Source organism: Anabrus simplex, chromosome 14 (assembly GCF_040414725.1).
Source record: "Anabrus simplex isolate iqAnaSimp1 chromosome 14, ASM4041472v1, whole genome shotgun sequence".
In the NCBI taxonomy this organism is placed as follows: Eukaryota; Metazoa; Arthropoda; class Insecta; order Orthoptera; family Tettigoniidae; genus Anabrus; species Anabrus simplex.
The window spans coordinates 99,451,733-99,474,810 of record NC_090278.1 but is presented as its reverse complement, the minus strand read 5'-3'; the positions used below and the strand labels follow the sequence as shown (position 1 = coordinate 99,474,810).

Here is a 23,078-nt window from a genome sequence, read left to right as displayed (position 1 = left end):
AAACGAGATTTTATTGAAAATGAGCTGGCTGTGAACTGAGAACCCCTTGAGACGACTGCAACTAAAATGTCTTCATTTCTCCCCTGAAGGGGGAGGCGGACCTTCTCTCAGGCCGGGAGAAGGAGATGGCGTTGGCGGCCGTGGCATTCGGCTTAGTGCAAAAGAATGGAAAACCACGGAAAACCATTCTCAGGATAGCCCTGGTCCGTCTCCCGAATGCAGAGGCGTAGAGCCGTGACCACTCTGCATCCACCAATCTCCCCTTAAGACGATCTTACCCTGTGGGTGGGGACGGTAGAATAACAGCCACGGTATTCCCTGCCTGTCGTAAAGGGCGACTAAACGGGGCCCTTAGCTGAGTCCAGGTGTTGCTTCAATTTACTTGTGCCAGGCTCCTCCTATCCGACCTCGCTTGGTCAACTCTTGTTCTTTTCCCACCCCGACGATATTAAAGCACTCGACGGCTGAGGAGTCTTTCATTTTCACGCCCTTCGTGGCCCTGTGTCTCTCTTTGGCTGATACCTTTTTATTTTGAAGTGTGGGATCCCTTTTATTTTTTCTGTCTGATAGGATGGTTGGCCACCACGACCGCGGTGTTCAAGGTAGAACCGTGCGATGACGTCAGAGCGGGCCCGCGCGGTGCTGCCCTCTACACACAGGTGTGCTGGCACTCCAGTCAGTCGTGAGGTGGACAGTGATGTCGGAGCAGCTGAGGATATCGCAAGTGGGGTTGCTGGCTCGCAGTCCCGAGGGACACGCGGCCAAGGGCATGGCCATCAAGGGCCGGGAGGATCTCTGGGTCGAGATCCAGGCGAACACGTTCAGGAACTGGGTGAACGAGCACCTGCGACATGTGGGGCTGCAAGTGAGAGACCTGGGGACGGACTTCTGTGACGGAACTCGCCTCTGCTCGCTGGTCGAGGTGCTGCAGAAGAGGGCGCTCCGACCGCAGTGGATACACAGGCCTGCCAACCAACATCAGTACCTGGAGAACGTAAATACGGCGCTGTCTGCCATCGCCAACGACGGCGTCAAACTCGTCAACATCGGTGAGTATTGCCTTTCAGTACTAAGATCGTCGTGACGTGATGACCGGCTTGTCTGAACAGCTGACTGGTCGGCGCTCACACACTTGTTTAACCTCACACTGTTGGGAGCAGCCGTGACCCTAATTAAGGTGCAGCCTTGTGTGAACGTGGGAGGTGTCGACTGCGGGGTTCGAAGCCAACATCTGTCGAATGTATGCATCATTTTCCTAATGAGAAGAAACACTTCGCTGTGCGTATGCGAACTCGTGTAGAATATTAACTACTTCTGTTTGCACATGCATTGGGAAGCTGCACCCCTCCATCTCTCTACTCCACTCTGTAGGGACAGAATCAGGATCGTCTGTTCAAAAGGCGCTGTTCCAATCATAAGAAAGTTGCGCATGAAAAATAAAATAAAAGCCACATGGAACGTACCATGATCGGGTATGATACACACATCTTGAATGGTGTGGATTTCTTCAAGTACTGCAATGCACATGGAATGAATAGTCAGCTTCCTTGAACAGACTCTCCTCAAATATGAATCAAGAAATAAGCAAAACAGCTTAAATATTTACTTTAAGTTCGGTCCTTTCTCGTACTAGCGGTGAGTTGATTGATTTGTGGGCCATCCAGTATGAGACTAGGAAAGCTTGGTGATGGTTTGAGCTGTGGAGATGGCGGAGAATGGCATCAGTAGACGAGTAAGATGGAGTAGTGTCATTATGAGTAGGTCCGACTCGTTGGCTGAACGGTCAGCGTACTGGCCTTCGGTTCAGAGGATCCCGGGTTCGATTTCCGGCCGGGTCGGGGATTTTAATCGCTTCTCATTAATTCTTCTGGCTCGGGGACTGGGTGTTTGTGACCATTCCAACACTCTCCTCTTCATATTCACACAACACACCACAGAAACACGCAATAGTGATTACATCCCTCCATATAGCGTTGGCGCCAGGAAGGGCATCCGGCCGTAAAACAGGGTCAGACCCCATGTGCCACAGAGTTCGCACACCGGACCCCACAGGTATGGGAAAAGCGGTCGGAAAAGAAGAAGAAGTGTCTTTTAAAAGTAGGAAAGATCACTGTATGAAGATAAAGTTAGAATTTAAAAGGACAAATTGGGGCAAATATTCGTTTATAGGCCAGGAGTTAGCGATTGGAGTAACTCACGAAGGGAGATGTTCAGTACATTTCCAATTTCTTTACAATCATTTAAGAAAAGTCTACGTAAACAATAAATAATGTTAATGGCTTTATGTCGCACTGACAACTTTTGCGGTTTTCGGAGACCCCGAGGTGCCAGAACAGGAGTTCTTTCGCGTACCAGTAAATCTAAGAGTACGATGCTGACGTATTTGAGCACGTTACTGAATCACTCAAGCGGGCAGGTGACAGCCCTAAATGCCTTCGTGCGATTCTTCTTCTAATTCTAGCTGGTCTATTTAATAGGGTCACCCTTTCGTGTACATGTCACCTAGTTTTACGATTACAAGCCGTGACCACGGAGTCCTAGCCGTGCTTCTGCTTACACGTGATCAGTCTCTACATTTTTAATTGGCCTTACGACACAGATAGGTCTTATGGCGACTGTGCGATAGCCTTATTAAGGTACAGTCCCAGCATTTGCCTTGTGTGAAAATGGGAAACTGTTGAGGGCTGCAGTCGCAGTGTAAGTGTGGCTGATGACCTCGTGATCAGCACCGGGGTCGCTCAGTTTGAGAGAACACGACATAGCGCTCCTCGCTCCGGCTGTAAAACACCACCAACATTCATGGAAACTTTCGTTGTATTTAGACGAAATTCGATGCATGTGGGACATGATGCTCCTTGTCCGGTTTCGTGTTCACTATCTCAAACTACTCAACAGGTTTTCTTGGAATTTGGTTCTAAGTTTCGTTTTGTGTGAAGCAAATATTCGTTATTGTTGCTGTATTTGAAGACCGTTCTTCGGTAATTCGTTGTGTATACCAACAACATTGTAAACAAACGTTGAATTTAGATGGTTGTCTGCTGTCTCCTAACGGGGCCGCTTGACCTTGGAGAGCGTGACGTCACCGTCTCCTACCCTACACTTTATCTCGACAAATTATGTAAATCGTATGAACGCGAAGTTTGCATATAAGTGGCTTTTCCACACTAACTAACGTGAAAAGTGCCCACCACCCAGTACCACAACTCTGACGGTCTAGGGAGGAAAAATATGAAATATCAAATTTCATTGTTTGCAAAATACACCAAACCGAAGACCATGGCTCAAGAGCCTACCAAGCGACCACTCGTGGCTTCCTCGACAGGAGTGTACATACGAAGGGAGTTCGATATAAATGCAGCACAGCAAGTTGGTTTTGCTACAGTGCCCTGTTTTTCAACATAATCTCCGTTCAATGCTACGACCTTACGCAACCGTACCGGGTGAGTTGGCCGTGCGGTTAGAGGCGCGCGGCTGTGAGCTTGCATCCGGGAGATAGTGGGTTCGAATCCGACGGTCGGCAGCCCTGAGGATGGTTTTCCGTGGTTTCCTGTTTTCACGCCAGGCAAATGCTGGGGCTGTACCTTAATTAAGGCCACGGCCGCTTCCTTCCAACTCCTGGGCCTTTCCGATCCCATCGTCGCCATAAGACCTATCCATGTCCTCTCATCCTTCATTGGGCGCGAGTTCCGGGCTGTAGGTGGATAAGGAAGAACCCAGGTCTCCGTACACTTTCTGCAAGCGCCTGTCAATATCTGTGATGCGCTGGTTTTCTCTGTTTGATAGGCAGCCTATAGCGCTGCCACCTATCACAAATAAATTAAACTCTACGAGACGAACAGGGAATATTCAAAGATGTTCCAAAGAAAATTCAATTTTTTTAAAACCGAAACTGGACGAGAAATAAACTGTGTTGCATGTTATATTGAACGCCTCTTGTACATCACTTCTAAGAACTCGTTCAGTCTACCGGCAGTTCACTCGTTCACTCACTGCTGTTCTCATACACCTCGATTTTACATTCTACCGTGTGTCCTTAGCTCATTTACATTGGATTCTCCTTTAAGTACGGTACGCCTGAACATTTGCAAGAGGCGAGTTCTTGTCATCCCCTCACAGCGAGTTCGACAGCTTTGCGGAGCGCCAGGCCTGTCTCAGCTGAGGGGAAGGTATTCCCGCAGAAAGATGCGGTCAGTTTGTTTGGCTGTTGTGTCAACATGAGGTTGTATCGGCGATCTGATTTCCGGAGAAGGTAGCGTGGGTGCAACTCTCCCAGCAATCGCCGAGCTGCGGAACGTTTGTTCTGGGGCGAGTGCTAAGTGTCCTGCAGCAAGAAATGTGAGTTTTTCAAAGGGATTCACACTTGTATTGGCTGTGCTTCAAACCGCCCGCGCCAAGAAGTGCGCTAACTTCTTTGAGAAACATGTACACGTTATTTGTAGCGTGGTGCAGCTGCTCTGAGAGAAGAGAATACAAATCTGGGACACAGGCGGGAATCGAGCCCGGGGCCGTATGAACGGAGGAGCAAACCGAGGAGCCGGACCCGTTCGAGATACTGATAATTTTCTTACATTGTGTGTAAAAGTGCCGCAAGAAATCCTGCCGACAAGTGGATTGCACTGTCCTTACCAAGAAAAATGGTATTCCGTTCTTTCTGACTTTCACACGAACCCAATGCCGAAGCTGTATTTGAATAAAGGTACACGTCTGTGAGAGTTGAGCATAATACAGAGCTCACCTCGTATGTCGTCCTGGATCTCCGTAAAATGAGGTGCATACTTGAATTGATCTACTTCGAAGATCTTTTCTTTCCGAATTTGCTCATTAATGGTTGATTCTCGAGTCTAGATTTAGTATGTCTTTTGCAATGAAATTTGAAGTCCGATTTCGGCCGCTATTTGCTTGTCTGTTAAGAGACTGCAGTCTCCAGATAGCGGCCGCCAGAACAAGTGACCCACATTGCGGCCGGGTTCAATGGATCTCCCGCTAGCTCCGTTGTTACGTCACCAGAGGCTGTGATGTGCCGCTTGAGCTTTTAAACCAAGATAAAAGCTTTTACTCGCGTTGTTGAATACGGCCTCCCTCTTGTCTGCTTCCCTCGCTGCGATCTGGAATGTATCCCACTTCCTTTTGCATGCAGTTTACGTCACTCACGCAGTAAGAAATATTTGTGACAATTTTGGTTCGCTATCCTACATTAAGTTTCTTCACGATGACAATTATAACATTATCCGTTCAATACCTGGTGATATATTGAACACAGAGTAGCTACCGTAAGGAATGGAATGTGCATGGGTTCACAGAAGCTTCTACAACTAGAAATTAGTAATCATAAGAATTGAGTTTCTAAAAACTGTGAAAGATTCAAACTCCGCTGACGGGGTTTGTTTTATTTAATTCCCACGCTCAAATGGCTAATCATATATCATTCAGTAAAGAAGATCTTTGCAATGAAGTAGTATCCTTTGACACCAATGAAGAAGCTGTAGCGTATCTCTTCAATTCGCCTCATGTTCGCCTTGTTCCTTCAGGGCAAGGCATGAAAACTTCTTAAGTGGAGTTATAAAGTGGATTGACACAACAGCTGTACATGTATTAATTTCTTTAATGTTCCATGTTTTAGCAGAACGTGTCATTAAAAATTGCTTTAAATTAGAAATCAATCAAGGGAAATACTTTTTCTAGTTCAGTAGCTGTATTAAGGCATGAAATAACTGAAAAAAATCTCCTTAGCTTGTATACTTCATGAGATAATGGGCCAGACACGTGAAAAAAGTTGATTTTCAGAAACTGAGTTCAACAGCGCAATCCAGCACTGTCTGAGTGAGTCCCGGCAACTTCTCAAACATAATTCTGGAACATATTCGTGAAAAGCACAGCCTTCTAGATCAAACAGTCACAGAAATAGGTCATGCATGTGCGAAGTTGTAAAAATCCTCATTTGTGCATTAATATTCCAAAATATATTTTTAAAATGTTTATGGGTAGCATATGACAATAAATTATACAGCATTTCATTCAGCAGAGTCCAAATAATTTGTAAAATGTCATTAAAAATGCTTAAGTGAGTTGACACAGGGTTGTGGAGAGAGGTGCTCTCTGACCTGGAACAGCAGCTTATTGTACTCTTCTTTCGATAGTAATCAAAGAATTCTGTTTAACACAATCTTGGTTAGAGGATCATGTTGTTGGTGTTCCCACGCCCACAGGAGTACTTGACCTTGTTCCTGTGTGAATATGCAGACGATACTCTCGCTTCCTCAACACGGTTCTTGAATACAATTCCCCTTGAAATTCCTATTGAAAAAAAAAAAAAAACGTATTTAATTCACAGTTTCGAACCTCAAATTTGGATAATTCGAAATCAGGATTTTATCGAATTTCAGTCTTTAAATAATTCCCAAGAATTCTCTATTTTGATTGTAGCTTTGTAGTTATGGTCAGGTTGTCACTATTGTTGATAGACTTGACCTTTTTCCCTGCCTGGCAATGATTGAGTTGTTACATGACCTAAATAGCGGCTAAATACTGCAAATTCTGTTGTGTTTATACAGTAGATTTTTGTGTGAAAACTTCCATCTGCAGTAGAGAACAACATGGCACGTGTTAAGGGGCGGTGTAATGCATGTTCGCGTTTATTAATTCAACCGTTACATTTATTCTAAAGCAAAACAGAAAGTAAAAACATTTATTAACACCCGTCGTTGAGGCCGTTAAGCTGCTTATCTATTATTATTATTATTATTATTATTATTATTATTATTATTATTATTATTATTATTATTTTGTCTGTTTTGAATCGTTCAAGCCTTGGTCTTTCTCTTCTATTGTTATCCCTTGTAATGTGATGCATTAGGAATCGCACCGTTATTTTTTGCATATTCTCGCCTTCTCAAAGACCATGTTGCAGTAGATATGAACTTCTCCACATCCTGTCTGCGGCAGATTCTTAGAAAATAAGTGTTTGATTTGCCTTCAGATATCTTATGTTTGTCATGTCGTTGTGAAAATAGATCTTTATCTGCATAACAATTCATCTAAGAATACGCATGTGTTAAAAATTTCAGATCTCTGCGAGCCGTAGATTTGGCTGGGTATCGCATATACGGATTGAATGTGGCTCCTCGAGACAGGGACTGAAAATGGCCTTCTCTACGGTGCCCAGCGACATTTACTCCTGGTGACAGCACGTTGGATTGTCATATCCCAACACACGTTTTCCGACGGTTTTTCGTTCATAACTCACCAACGAAAGCGAAAATGAAAAATCCGGCTTCGAGGTGCATTCGGACCCCCTTCCGCCTACCTAAATGTCAGATCTCTGCGTGCTGTATATTTGGCTAGGCATCGCGCGCACACACACACAAACACTTCCTTTTATTATTATAGATAGTAGTCTACTCTACTATATTTTCGTCAAAATAGTCGTTGTTGGTTAATTCGAATTTTGGATAATTCTGTGGGCTTTTTTCTGATTCCCCTTGGAGTTTGAATTAAAAAGGGTCCACTGTATTCGGATATCATTTTACTTAAAGTGGAGTGCGGCCTAACAAAAACCACGGGCCGAAATGTGACCAATAGTTTGCTTATAAAACAGCTTGGTTCAGGTTCTGATCTTATGGTTAATTTCTCAAATTATGCTACACTTCTTTTGCCTTTCTCTAACAGAATGTTCACTCTTTGATAATCCTCGGTTCGAGTTCAGACATTCGTCACGTATTTCAGTGTCTCTTTTTCTCCCTGCTTCTCTTTAAACACGCAGATGGCCTCAGGGACTCTCTACAGCTACTCTGAGAATGTTCCGGCACGCCCTGATAGGAACCCAGTATGCTGGCAGCAATGTGAAAATCGCTCCGGGATTCGTTTTTGGAGAAACTAATAAGACTGAAACATGTCTAAAGAAGTTCCCTTTGGGCAAGATTTCTGCATTTGAAACCGTAGGTGGCCATTGCTCGACTGAAAGCGTATTATGTGGCCAACAAGCAGCTCCGAGGCCAAATCCTTGAGTGGCTCGGCTTTGCTGATGGGGAAATCCTCCCGGCGGCCTCACCTGCTGCCTCGCTCATTCTTGGTTGGAGAACGGTGATATTGGGGTGGCACCTCTACCAATGTGTTCTGGATGTTAACTTCAGGAAATCCTTCCACTATTTAAATCATTGGTTCACTACAATCATCAATCAGCCCGAGGTCAAGGAAGGTAATTGGGAATGTCAAAGTCTGTGAGAAAGCAGCTGAATATCATGCTGTTCTGAAGGGCAGTAGTGCTACTACTAAGGATCCAGGAAGTGCTAGGAAAGTGAACAAGAAAAAGGGAAAGAATAGAAAACGGCTGCTGAAACTGCCTGAGACAGATTTGGCTCTGGCTGCAGTAGCTAAGATCCTGCCGAAAGGAACATTCAATTTGGATAAATTCAAGTGGTGTTACTCTAACGAAGAGAGAGCAATTTCTGGTAGAAAATTGATCCCGAGAACTATTCCATGTGGATTGGGGAATAAAAGTATAACAACAAACCCCAGAAAGTGTTTATGACCTGTAAACTCATTTCAGGGATGTGCCAAAGGTTGGATAAATGAGTACCAGTGAGGTACTGAAAATTCATTTTAATATGACAGAGTGTCAGGATCTACTTGAGTGACTTAGCTTCCCTGATTGGTCGCGGAGGTAACCATCCGCTGTTGACAAATCGCAGGAGAAGAAGGAAGACGTACGACACTTCGACTAATGAAGGCATGGAGAAGGGCTACGGAGGGCGTGAATATGAAAGACTTCCTAATATCGTGGGGGTTGGAAGAGAAGAAGTGTTGACCAGGAGAGGTGGAATATCAAAGATGAAAGAAAGGTTTAGCCCCCTCTCCCGACGTGACAAGGGGAGGGGGGCTCCTGGGATGTATTTCCAAGCGAAAGTTTTGTGACGCTAGAGAGTTATCCTTACGATAAGAGGTAGTTTTAAAACTAACAGTTTAGCGCGTTACGACGGAAGTCATATTTTGGATGTTCAAATATCAACTGCTGGAATAACTAAGAAACACGGCCAGTTTTACGGCCGAGTGCCCTTCCTGAAGGTGGAGGAATGCTGTGGTTGTTGGTAGTGTCGAAGACCCACAGAGAAGTCTGTGCGTGGCTGCTTCAGTTGCATAACACAGTTTACTAAAGTAAACCTTCACAAATGTCATCATGGTTACTTGACACGAGAAACTAAATACGGGAGCATCACCAGGATTACTTGATACGTCAGCTCAATTTCTTCGTCTCCATTCGCGACAAAAGAGGAGTGTTACGAAAATGGTGTGACAAGCTGTCATACAGTGTGGAATTATATTGGTAGAAGAATGAAGTTGAGCAGGAAGAATGAAGAGAACAAATATTACTTTATAGGAAGAGGAGAAAGGGATTGGAATACAGTAGTTTATCGAGGGAAATGTTCGATAAATATTTGAAATCATTTAAGAAAGGAGGTTTTAAACAACAGTCCTAAATGCAGATCATTGATTGGGAAGTACATGTGGCGCAAGCTCCTACATTCCCCACCTTGTACTCAGTCCCACGTTTTCTAACGGATTGAAAACCACGTCGCGACCATCTGGTGTCCACTTAGCATTCCCTGTTATACAAACATACGATCCCAGTGTGCTGTGCCACAAGCTACACACTTGTTTTAATGGAAGAGTCTTCAGCGTTTAGGACAGTTAACTGCAGTTCTAGTTAAAACATCAAATGTGTCTCCAGACGTCTTTTACGGTGCTCTTCGAAAACTCTCTTATCTCTGCCGACTTTAAACCTGGTATCCGCAGCTCGACACCGACCTCTTGTATGGTGAAGGACAGAAAATTAACTCTTAACGTAGGGGAACAAGTTAACCTGATTTGCACGAAATTTCGCGGAACAGTTAATACAGCCTGGTTTAACAACATTTCAATATTTGCTTTAACTCGAGAAATTAGTTTAGGGAATTATGAGATATCTTTCCGAATATGTCCTCCTTTCAAAATGCTCCAGAAGCATCAGCTTTTTATTTTGTGGTTTGAAACTGGCTTCTCAAATTGAAGTAGGTCTCGGAAATAGTTTGTAATATGATGTTTGTTATCAATTCAAATTGTATATTTTAAATAACTTTTCTGTTAGTATTTAGGATCGTCTTAAAATCATGCATTGGGTCACGGTTCTTGTAAACACGTTTCCATTCCTTTAAAAAATGCATACATACTACAAATTATGAGCAGCATAAGTCGTGTTTCTGAAGTGAACGTGCAGAAATGGTCTGGAGAGTTGTACAACCGGGCAACCTCCCTATTTCGCGCCATTACAGGTCGGTAATCGGCAGGTTGTGAACATTCTGAGGAGACAGCAAAAAGCATTCCATGAAATGTTGTAATATAGTGTTGTTAATGACCAGTCAGTCCTTATCGCTGGCTGAAGAATAATCCCTTCCACGAGAACGTATTCAGATCCTAATACTTCATCACTTATTTCTTAAGTAGGCCTGCTTCGTAGAACGTATCACATCACTTAGAGATATCGCATTTCGTAATTCTTAATGATCTGCTGGACTAATACAGCAGTCAGACGCAGCACACATATCCGACATTAACTAGTAGAGACTTCAACGCTGGTAGAGCCAAGTAGTGGAGACTTCAACAGTAGAGTAGCCTACAAACCTCTACTTCGTGTACAGCGCCAGCGGGTGCTGTACAGTTCTATATTTCGTACAATCTATGGACGTTCGCTGCAATGGCACCCGCCATGTGATTACACTGATGGCAGCGGTTTATTATTGTAAAGTTTTCTGGTTGGATCAAATTCATCAATCAATACTGATCTGCATTTAGGGCAGTCGCCCGGGTAGTAGATTCCCTATCTGTTGTTTTCCTAGCCTTTTCTTAGATGATTTCAAAGAAATTCGAATTTTATTGAACATCTCCCTTGGTAAGTTTTTCCAATCCCTAACTCCCCTTCCTATAAACGAATATTTGCCCCAATTTGTCCTCTTGAATTCCAACTTTATCTTCATATTGTGATCTTTCCTACTTTTAAAGACGCCATTTCTCCACTGACACCTCGGAACATACCACTTAGTCGAGCAGGTCTCCTTCTTTCTCTCAATTCTACCCAGCCCCAACTTTGCAACATTTTTGTAACGCTACTCTTTTGTCGGAAATCACCCAGAACAAATCGAGCTGCTTTTCTTTGGATTTATTCCAGTTCTTGAATCAAGTAATCCTGGTGAGGGTCCCATACACTGGAACCATACTCTAGTTGGGGTCTTACCAGAGACTTATATGCCCTCTCCTTTACATCCTTACTACAACCCCTAAATAACCTCATAACCACGTGCAGAGATCTGTACCCTTTATTCACAGTCCCATTTATGTGATTACCCCGATAAAGATCTTTCCACCGGGCGAGTTGGCCGTGCGCGTAGAGGCGCGCGGCTGTGACCTTGCATCCGGGAGATAGTACAGTAGGTTCGAATTCCACTATCGGCAGCCCTGAAGATGGTTTTCCGTGGTTTCCCATTTTCACACCAGGCAAATGCTGGGGCTGCACCTTAATTAAGACCACGGCTGCTTCCTTCCAACTCCTAAGCCTTTCCTATCCCATCGTCGCCATAAGACCTATCTGTGTTGGTGCGACGTAAAGCCCCTAGCAAAAAAAAGTAAAAGATCTTTCCTTATAGATACTTACAATGATCCCCAAAAGGAACTTTCACCCCATCAACGCAGTAATTAAAACTGCGAGGACTTTTCCTATTTGTGAAACTCACAACCAGACTTTTAACCCCGTTTATCAACATACCATTGTCTGCTGTCCATCTCACAACATTATCGAGGTCACGTTGCAGTTGCTCACAATCTTGTAACTTATTTATTACTCTGTACAGAATAACGCCATCTGCATAAAGCCTTATCTCTGATTCCGCTCCTTTACTCACATCATTGATATATATAAGAAAACATAAAGGTCCGATAATACTGCCTTGAGGAATTTCCCTCTTAATTATTACAGGGTCAGATAAAGAAAGCTTCACCCACTCTAACTCTCTGAGATCTATTTTATAAAAATATAGCAACCCATTCAGTCACTCTTTTGTCAAGTCCAATTGCACTCATTTTTGCCAGTAGTCTCCCATGATCCACCCTATCAAATGCTTTAGACATGTCAATCGCGATACAGTCCAATTGACCTCCAGAATCCAAGATATCTGCTATATTTTGCTGGAATCCTACAAGTTGAGCTTCAGTGGAATAACCTTTCCTAAAACCGAACTGCCTTCTATCGACCCAGTTATGAATTTTGCAAACATGTCTAATGTAATCAGAAAGAATGCCTTCCCAAAGCTTACATGCAATGCGTGTCAAACTTACTGGCCTGTAATTTTCAGCTTTATGTCTATCACCCTTTCCTTTATACACAGGGGCTACTATAGCAACTCTCCATTCATCTGGTATAGCTCCTTCGGCCAAACAATAATCAAATAAGTACTTCAGATATGGTACTATATCCCAGCCCATTGTCTTTAGTATATCCCCAGAAATGTGATCAATTCCAGCCGCTTTTCTAATTTTTCAACTTTGTACCTTATTGTAAATGCCATTGTTATCACATGTAAATTTTAATACTTCTTTAGTATTAGTCTCCTCTTCTATCTGGACATTATCCTTGTAACCAATAATCTTTACATACTGCTGACTGAATACTTCTGCCTTTTGAAGATCCTCACATACACATCCCCCTTGTTCATTAATGATTCCTGGAATGTCCTTCTTGGAACCAGTTTCTTCCTTAAAATACCTATACATACTCTTCCATTTCTCACTAAAATTTGTATGACTGCCAATTATGCTTGCCATTATGTTATCCTTAGCTGTCTTTTTTGCTAGATTCAATTTCCTAGTAAGTTCCTTCAATTTCTCCTTACTTCCACAGCCATTTCTAACTCTATTCCTTTACAGTCTGCACCTCCTTCTTAGTCTCTTTATTTCTCTATTATAATACGGTGGGTCTTTACCATTCCTTACCACCTTTAAAGGTACAAACCTGTTTTCACATTCCTCGACAATTGCTTTAAACCCATCCCAGAGTCTGTTTACATTTTTATTTATGTTTTCCACCGATCATATTTACTTTTAAAAAACTGCCTCATGCCTGCTTTATCAGCCATATGGTACTGCCTAATAGTCCTACTTTTAAGACCTTCCTTTCTAACACATTTATTTTTAACCATGACAAAAACAGCTTCATGATCACTAATGCCATCTATTACTTCGGTTTCTCTATAGAGCTCATCTGGTTTTACCAGCACGACATCCAGGATATTTTTCCCTTTGGTTGGTTTCATCACTTTCTGAATCAGCTGTCCTTCCCACATTAGCTTATTTGCCATTTGTTGGTTATGCTTCCTGTCGTTCGCATTTCCTTCCCAATTGACATTTGGTAAATTTAGATCGCCTGCTACAATCACATTCCTTTCCATGTCGTTTCCCACATAGCTGATTATCTTATCAAATAACTCTGAATCCGTGTTAGCGCTACCCTTTCCTGGTCTGTACACTCCAAAGACATCACGTTGCCTATTATCTTTAGAAATGAGCCTTACACCTAGAATTTCATGTTTCTCATCTTTAACTTTTTCGTAGCTTACAAATTCTTCTTTCACCAGAATGAATACTCCCCCTCCCATCATTCCTATCCTACTCTTCAGTTCCGTGAGAAAATTTCTGCATCGATGATATCATTTCTCAGCCATGATTCAACTCCTATACAATATCTGGTAAACATATATATATATATATATATACTTAATTCTATCCCTTTCTTTACAGTACTTTTACAGTTCAACACTGACATTTTTATGTCATTCCTACTTGACTTCCAGATCTCTGTACCCTTATTACCGCTCCCTAGACAACCCCGTTTCCCTGAATGTACCTCCCTACTACCCTTCCAAACAAATTTCCTATCTTATACGTACCACTGCGGTTTAAGTGAAGGCCATCTGAGCTGGGGTCCCTATATCCTACCCACCCATTGGGGTCTAGAAATTTCACTCCCAGTTTCCCATACACCCACTCCATAGTCTCGTTTAAGTCCCCAATCACCCTCCAGTCAGTATCCCTCCTACACAGAATTCCACTAATAACAATCTCCGCTTCCTTAAACTTCACCCGTGCTGCATTTACCAGCTCCCACACATCCCCAACTATGTCGGTACTTATACCTGCTTGTCTTACGTTGTTGGTACCAACGTGAAACACTACCACCTTCTCCTTCCCCTCCTCCTCTTTTACTTTCCTCAACATCTGCCTCAACCTGATTCCTGGATAACACACTACCCTGCTTCCCTTTCCTCCACACACTTTCCCCACATGTCTAATGATGGAACCCCCCATGACCAGAGCCTCAACCCTACCCACCTCATTTGATCCCCTCCCCTCCTGGTCAGCCCTATCTTTCCTGATAGCTGCAGAAGCTGAAGAAGTCGTTGTTTAAACCCTGCTCGCTTCTAACTTGTTACGTGTGAGGTGTATACAAGCGCGCAGTCCTTAACCTTGTAGAATGTAGGCAGACAAGGCGGAAGTCGTGTACTGGCCCGGACCGGTTTGGAATGTCAGAGGAGCTGCTGAACCATCGTTCACGGGTTCTCATCACCAGTTCTGCTTTCCCGTCCTCTTGGATAAGGGTGTCACTGTTCCAAAAGTTGCCACTTGATTTGTTATCGCTACTCTGCTACGGGCATTCAAGAGGACCAATACTGTGGGGAGGAATCAGGGAAGGAAAGGGCGTCATCTAACCTCATATGATGAGAAGCAAGTCACCAGAAGGGAGCTCACACTTGTAGAAATTTGAACCCAGATATGTTGTTTGAGCTCCAGCTCCAGCTTCTGCTCTTGTGAAAGGTGTGGCAGTTCATTTGTGACGAGTCTGTTAAGAGTGGAACATTACCATTATTGAAGGTCGAGAAGTGAAAGCGACACTGTAAATAGCGAGACACATTGCTGTCCTCCTGGGTCTCCTCAAAGAGAATGTGTAGAACCTGTCATTTTACTGCATCGTGGTATAAAAATACTGTAAGATTATAAAACTAATTATTATGATTAGTTTTTAAAAGTGAGTTATTTTGTACGGGTTGTAATACAGCATAAATAATTATATGATTCTATATTTGTTTTTTAATTGTTTTTAAACTTCACGATACTCACATCAGAGTGTAAAGACGACATACAGAGGTATTAATGATTTAACCGACATCATATTCAATCTTGACCTCACTAAGTGTGTCACAGTTCTTTATACGTTCTATTTTCGAAAACGATCGTTGCGCGGAAGAAACAGTAGCGGCAATTGGCAGTTAGAAGCGGGGACCGGGAGGCACAAGAATGATAGAAAACAAAAAAGTACCTGGAAACGTGGAGAGTATAGTGCGGGGGAAACAAAATAGCTTTGATGTTCTCCGAGGGAATTTCAACAGAGAAGTAAAGGCTGGCTGTTTACTTCGGTAATAATAGTTTGTTTTCGTGATTATCATTCAATACTATACAAAGGAGCAATTGCACTTGAGCGCTTCTACAAGTTGTTGCTCGAGTCTCCACTACTTACTGTAGCGCTGAAAAATCGGTTAGCAGCGTTGAATGACATTTTCTGCGTATTTCTGCTAAGTATTTTCATTTAAAGAAATTAAAGGAAATGCAGTCATTGAATACTAGAAAACAGCTTTTCTATACATCGTTTTTAATAATTCCTCATTTTAGGTGGCTACAGTGGAATAAACATTTCATTTTTCTCCACAAAGTAGGGAAGGGGGGGGGGGGCATCTGCCTTCCTCGCCGCCTCTAATCACCGCTACTGATAGGAAGAGCTAGAAACAGATAAAATACCATGCATAAGTTTTGCAACTATAATAGTTATCTGCTACTAACAGCTTTGTAATCGTCTACAGAGATTAACGAGGTGACTTTATTTTACAGCGGGTTTGCGGGGGGGGGGGGGGGTAGGTGATGCTAGACTGGAATAATAACAACAATAACAACAATAATAATAATAATAATAATAATAATAATAATAATAATAATAAATTGTCGTTAGATGCAACCGCCTGACAATTGCTTTATTTACGAATTATAAACATTACTTTTTCAGCCGATTACACAAACTTGCAGAATCAATTGTTGCAGTATTTATTCTTGGTGCAGGTCTGTGTGCGCCAGGCTGTGCTGCAGCACCGGGCACGCGCAGTTCTGTCTGACCTCAAATAGAAGTGCGTCATTCTCTTGTTACGTGCCTTCTACCCACCTCGTTCCATCCTCACATGAGATGGGAATCGAATTCGCAACTTGCATGTTGCCTTCAAATAAGTAGCCTAAACATGGGTTTAACGCTTCAGTTAGATGTGAGCAATTGCAGTGGAACTGGACAATAACAGAGCTCGTAAACGTGCGGAAAGTAATCGGGGGATGAATAGCGCACCCCAAAACATGTGCCATGTTTTCCAACTTTGTATGGGAAGTGTATGGAAGAGAGCTCGAAATGTCCACGATACGCCTGTATACCTCGAGGCTCACTCCAGATCGCTCCCCACATGCTCATCTTACGGTCGACAACTAGGCTGTATTAAGTTCGTAAAGCGTGAAATTCCATTTCTTCTTATGACGTGTAACTATTGCTGTTAAATTTGAAATGTGCTAATAGATCCGAGACACACAGTGTAGTCTTCTTACAATTGAAGAGGAGAAATTGGGGCAAATATTCGTGTATAGGAAGACGAGTTAGTGATTGAAATAATTTACCAAGAGAAATGTTCAATAAATTTTCCAAATCTTTCCAATTATTAAATAAAAGGCTAGGTAACAAGAGGTAGCTAATCTGCCATCTGGACGCCTCCCCTAAATGCAGATCAATGATTGATTGAGAAGATGGAGTGTGTCTAGCTGACCGGTAAGCTGTGGCCCTGCTCTGTGCATGCGTTAGCGCCGCAGGCTCACAACATGTCTGCTTCATCAGTTACATCGTCATGATTCTGCGCTCTGTGGTTAAATGTGTTATTGAAGGTGTTTCAGTGAGCTATTCTGATGAATTTAAACAAGTTCACGGAGGGGCGATAACATAGAAGTGATATCTGCAAGCGGATTTCCAATTGCAGCTAAATAGTCATCATAATCAGACTTGAAGAAATACATGACAGCATGAGAAAGGCCGTGCATTGCATGGCCTCTTGTGTTTATTGCTAAGATCTTTTTTACTTAGCAACCAAAAACAAGGTAACAGCGTAGTGGAACTTAAACAAGAATACTTGAAAGGTCGCATGAATGTACTTTAACATTAATTTAGTTTCCTTTTGTCTTTGATAATTACCACTTTTTGCCGTCACTTCTGGTAAATGAAGAGTTGAGCACTTGTATCTGTAACGGCCTATAAACATCTAATGTATGCCGAAAACATTCCCCATAAAAGCGAGCTCGATAGCTGCGGGAGATAGTGGGTCCCAACCCCTGTGTCGGTAGCCCTCAAGATGGTTCTCCGTGGTTTCCCATTTTCACACCAGGTACCTCAATTAAGGCCATGGCCTCTCCCTTCCCAGTCTTAGCCCTTTCCGCTCCCATCGACGCCATAATATGTATTTGTGTCGGTGCGACGTAAGGCAAATTGAAAAGACAAATAATCTATATAGGAGTTTTGTCTGTACATTGCTCAGAATTTGAAAAGGATAGTACTTCTGTATCGATCATGTCTACAGTAACAAGAAAATGCAGTTTTTACTTTTCCGTAATTTCTGTCTGTTTGTCTGCCTGTATGTATGTATGTATGTATGTATGTATGTATGTATGTATGTATGTATGTATGTATGTATGTATGTATGTATGTATGTATGTATGTATGTATGTATGTACACGCATCACGAGAAAACGGCTGAAGAGATTTTAATAAAAATCGGTATGTAGAGTCGGGGGATGAGCCGCTACAATCTAGGCTATAAATCATTTTATTCATGCTGAGTGAAATGGTAGTTTAGGGGAAGGCGTAAAATTATTTCTCAAATATTTATATTATTAGTGGTCATATCGATAAATACTACATAACTAAAGTTATTTAATTTCCGATCATTTACGTCTTACGCCGTTTTACCGTACCGGCTATGATGACACAGATATTCATGAATTTGGATTTTTGTTGCTAAGTCCATATCAACGCAGAGCCCCGAGAAAATGTGTAAACAGAATTTAATGAAAATCAGTATATAGAGTCGGGGAATAAGAAGCTACAGTTTAAGCTATAAACAATGTTATTCACCCTGAGTGAAATGGTAGGTTAGGGGAAGGCACCTGAAATTTCATTTTTAAATACCCATGTTCTTGGTCCTATGGAAAAGTACTACATAACAAACGTTATAGAGAATACAATTTCCGATCATTTATGTTTTATTCAGTTTTACCAAGACCGACTACAATAATATCAGACCTTAGGAGGAAAATGGCGACTTCGTGGGCGAGCGTTTGAGACATGTGGTTGGTTCATATCTGTGTTTACATTCTGTTAAAGTGTGTTATTTTGATCGTGTTATTGAAATATATGCCTTTGCTGGCGGGACCTAGTGTTTACACTGCACTAAGTCTTCTGGTATGGGCTAGAGCAATTTTGTTACTTTCATTGATCTGTCTCTGTCTTATCCTTGGCTTTGACAAAATGAAAGTGACTGAGGTATGAGTGATGCTAGTAATGCCAAACCTTACGCAGCCAGTCCCTGTTATGAATGGTGTGAAACTGTTGCTCACAGGGTCGGTTGGTGCATCCATTTCAGTGGGCTTGGCAGACTGATATGTAATAGCAACTTCTGGCTCGGTGAGGAAAGCAACGGGAAACTACCTCACTCCTCATTTCCCTAGTACGCCTCTTCAGTGATGCCTAGGCCATCTATGACAGCTCATGGCGGAACTGTTGAGGATCCAACCAGCCTTCGGGCTGATGACTAAACATACATACATACATATTGAAATATAAAGTATATGTTTGGTAAAATAGTATCTATAACGGTTTTTCAGTATGGTGTTTTGTTAGAAATTTATATGATGGTATTTTTGATGCATAATAGTGTTTATATTGTCGTGCTGTAACATAGCACTAAATGGATCGTTCCTGCTGCGTTCGTGGTTGTAGATCTAATTATACCATTGCTGAAGCTTTTAAATTCCCTGAAGATAGATCTCTACAGGAGAAATGGATAAGGAATATCCACCGGGAAAATTTGGAAGTCAAAGACCAAACTATCGTACTAGGCTATGTGTGTAACCAAAATTTGTGGTTAGGGAAGATCTCTTTCCAACCGATAACGGTGAGCCTATTCGTTTTAGTTTTCTCATTCAGTCGGAGTAATTTCATGTAAGTTGACGATAAGTATTAGTTTCTATGTAGAATATAAGTGTGTGAGTGTATTTATATCGGTCACGGGCCACTAGGATCTGGAATTATACGCAGTCATGTGAGAGTATATTAGTTTTGATCGTGTTGTGAACCGGATTTAAATCGAATTATGGCAATGCCTGTCACACATCTATTCTTAAGTTCTCTAAGGAATAAAACATTAAGAGAGAAGTGGATTAGGAACATACATCGTGAATATTTCTACAAAACAGTAGTATGCATATGTCATCTGAGAGTAAGTCTGAGATTAGGAAAGACTATTTTTTCTAATTCTAAATGGTTGACCTATTCGTATTCCTCGAAAAAACAATTCATTTAGATATTGATAATTGATATGGTGATGTTCCTTCAGTGTCTATGTGCTTCAAAGTGTCGTGTGATTTAGATGCAATTGTATTTTGAAAGAAACAGTGCTTGCCTGCGGGAACATTTGGCTAGATCTTGGTGTATGACAAAACTTATAGTGTGATAGATGGGGCAATCTGAACACTGTTATACAGAATATATAGTCACTTGCAGGGATGGTGGTGGTGGTGATTATTGTTTTAAGAAGGAAATACAACTAGGCAACCATCCTCTATATAACAATAATCACAGAGAAAGAATGGAAGGGGTCCGACACTTCGAAAAATGAAGGTATCGGCCGAAGGAAGACAAGGGCCACGAAGGGCATGAAAATGAAAGACTCCCTAGGCAGCCATACGTAATACCATCGGGGTCAGAAAAGAACAAGTGTTGACCAAGGGAGGTCGGATATGATAGATGAAAGTGAGAAGCCTGGCACAAGTAAGTGGAATCAATGCCAGGACTCAGCTGAGGGCCCCGTGGTCGCTCCAGAGTTCAGAGCCCCTGGGGCCCCTTTTAGTCGCCTCTTACGACAGGCAGGGGATACCGTGGGTGTTATTCTACCGCCCCCACTCACAGGGGGGATTTTCAGGGATTAGCTTTGTTTGTAACTCAGGGGTTTTATTGTACCAATACCTTCCGATTCATGCTGTGGATATCTGTTATCAAGCAGTCTACACCAAATTGTAGCTCGTCCATGTATGTTAAAGACATCATTGTTTAGAGTCAATAGAGTTGTTTTACTCATGTTCTTCAATGGGGAAAATACTATTATATATTTAGTGTCTGAACGCTTCATTGCTGAGTTTACCACCATGGTTGGAAGTGCTACTATATCATATATGAGTGTCGCAGAAGTGGTGTGGAGGAGTGAGATGGTTTCCCGTTGTTTGCCGCATCCAACGAGAAGGTTTGTCAGTCCACCAAGTCACTGAACTGGCCGCCCTCATGACCGAAACAGAATATTCATGGACCACTTTATATTGAATTCGTAATGGAGTAAACATAATATCTAAAAACAAACTTTAGATACCGTAATAATATTTAATTCTTTCGGTGATATGTTGTTATTACAATCAAAATAATCGACCTTGTATGTGTTGTGAGTCCCTACGTGGAAAATACCTTCGCTATTGGCTAATCAAACGTTATTGAACGAGAAGCCATCAGTAGGTGTTCTGGCGGACATCGTACGCAGTTCATGTGCAAACATGTTGATTATCTCCCTCTGTGTTCAAACCCGGGTAACACTCTATGTCGGCACATGGAGAGAAACATGTCGCCGAGTATGTTTAGACGAGGCTACCTGTTGCTGAAAAGGAAGTAATTGAAAATCTGAACGTGGTTGTCATGAAATAGCTCAATATGTAACATGAGGCGCACTGTCGTCTGTTGTATAGAGTAACAGTTTTATTTCTAGTCCACGAAACAGTCAAACTATCCGGCGGTTACGGTAGTGACATTGGACCCACGTCGCCTTTCTTAGGTACAGCCCTGCATTTGCTTGATGTGAAAATAGATAACCACGGAACACTGCCGACACTGCTAACTACGTGACCCAGACCACGCAGCCAGTTTCTCGTCCATAAACAGACAAATCTGTTTTTCTATTTTGTCATTTTTTACTCACTGTCCATTAAAACACTCTTTAGAGAAATACTATTTGATTTTCCATTTAAGCGATTAAAATTAGACTATCAATAAATACAATCCTTGATTTTTCAGCAGGCAATACAGTTTGTTTTTGTTAACCTGAAAATATACATAAGACTATGAGCTTTTGTCAAGTCGCCGCAGAGTCAAACCTCAGCCACAGATGAGTTTTCTTCTGCCAGACAGCGTGCATATGCACCCTTCAGCTCAGCTGTGCTCTCCACAGTCTCGTATTTCAAAACCACGCTGCAACCTCGTACATGGATCATTTTTACCACCCTTCATCTTAATTAACGTTTTTATTCTTTCCCCCGTTGACTCCACAAGCTGCACATTTCATCAGTGTTTCATTATACTTCGAGAGGTTGGCAATTGTGTTTTGCGTCCTGAACCTGACACACAGTGGCCAGTTCGTTTGCCAGGGTTTCGCTTGGAGTCTTGTAGTATTTCTCTACTACCTCTACTAAATATATACCGATACCGAACGGATAGAAGAATATGAATATTTCTGGTATAGGTATTTACATTCTATATTACATTATTAAAATATTCATATTCTTTAGTGTATGTTATGCGATTCCCCTTTGTTAGTCTTCATGAACCACCGCTTCCTAAAACACTTCGAAACTCTTTTTCTATGTCAGTCCAGTTGATTGTGCGCGCGCGGAAGTCTGAACATCACCGAACTTGTGCTGTTACTGTCTTAAGAGGATGTACTGTACAACCATCGTCTATTAATACTAATCAGACGAAAAATGAAGATATCGGTCAAACAAAGGGAAGGCCCTGAGACCGTGAAAATGAGACTCGCTAGGCCTCATTACCTAGTACCGCCGGGGTCAGAAAAGAACAAGAGTTGACCAAGGGAGGTCGGACAGGATAGCTAAGTGTTAACAATGCCAGAATCAGGTGGCTAAGGGGATCGGCAGGGGATAGCGCGCCCACTCGCACGGGAACGACTTGATGTGTACGAGGTTGAACACATGATGGACAATCGTGACCCATTGATGGCTGGCCAACACCGAGAGATATTTCACTGACTTTAGAGAAGAGCAAAGAGGAACTGATGAGTTCTGACTCTCTGTCGTGCGGCGGACGGCGTTAGGTTGAACTATTTTACGACCGCTTACCATTGCTTATCGCTGGGTTCTCCTTGCATTTACGATAGCATCACATAGCTTATCTTTATTCCTGTGAAACGTACATACACAATAATGAGAAGGCACAAGTCACATACGATTAAGCCTCAAAATCGTTGTTTTTGAGTTACAATAGTTTCCCTCTGACGTCCAGATATCATTTGATTTTCCCTGAGGAATGTGACACTATTTTAACATGGATAGCCTATGTTTTCTGAACCGGAGTCTGTCGGACACCGTAACCAGGCAACCAGTGTTCGTCATACGGATGGAAGGACGACGCCATTTTGATGGACGGAAAGACATGTTTTTGGAAGATGTTGGTGTTATAAAGAGAGGAAATTATTTCTTTCTATTTACCGAAGCTCTTTATCTTCCCTGTGGGTGGAGTGAAACTATGCGTTGTACCTCCTGGATATTGTAAGAAGAACAACCAAAGTATCTGTGCTCACTGTGGCTCACTCTCGGTGTAATGGTCAAGTTTTCATTTGTTTAATGGTGGTTAAATGTAAGAAAGGACGGGGCCCCTAGGT

The 23,078-nt window shown here is 42.3% G+C and overlaps 1 protein-coding gene and 1 pseudogene across 2 annotated transcripts in view; both read left to right on the top strand.

Annotated features, from left to right (window-relative positions):
* The first annotated feature begins 695 nt into the window (after positions 1-695).
* jbug (filamin-type immunoglobulin domains fbug) overlaps positions 696-23,078 on the top strand; it is a 292,423-nt gene continuing 270,040 nt past the window's right edge. For both annotated transcript variants that reach the window (XM_068230428.1, XM_068230427.1), the window contains exon 1: positions 696-1,049. In XM_068230428.1, the coding sequence (XP_068086529.1) occupies positions 698-1,049 (352 nt within the window). In that variant the 5' untranslated portion in view covers positions 696-697. The remainder of the gene's footprint in view (positions 1,050-23,078) is intronic.
* Positions 7,760-8,527, top strand: LOC136885489 (elongation factor 1-gamma-like; annotated as a pseudogene).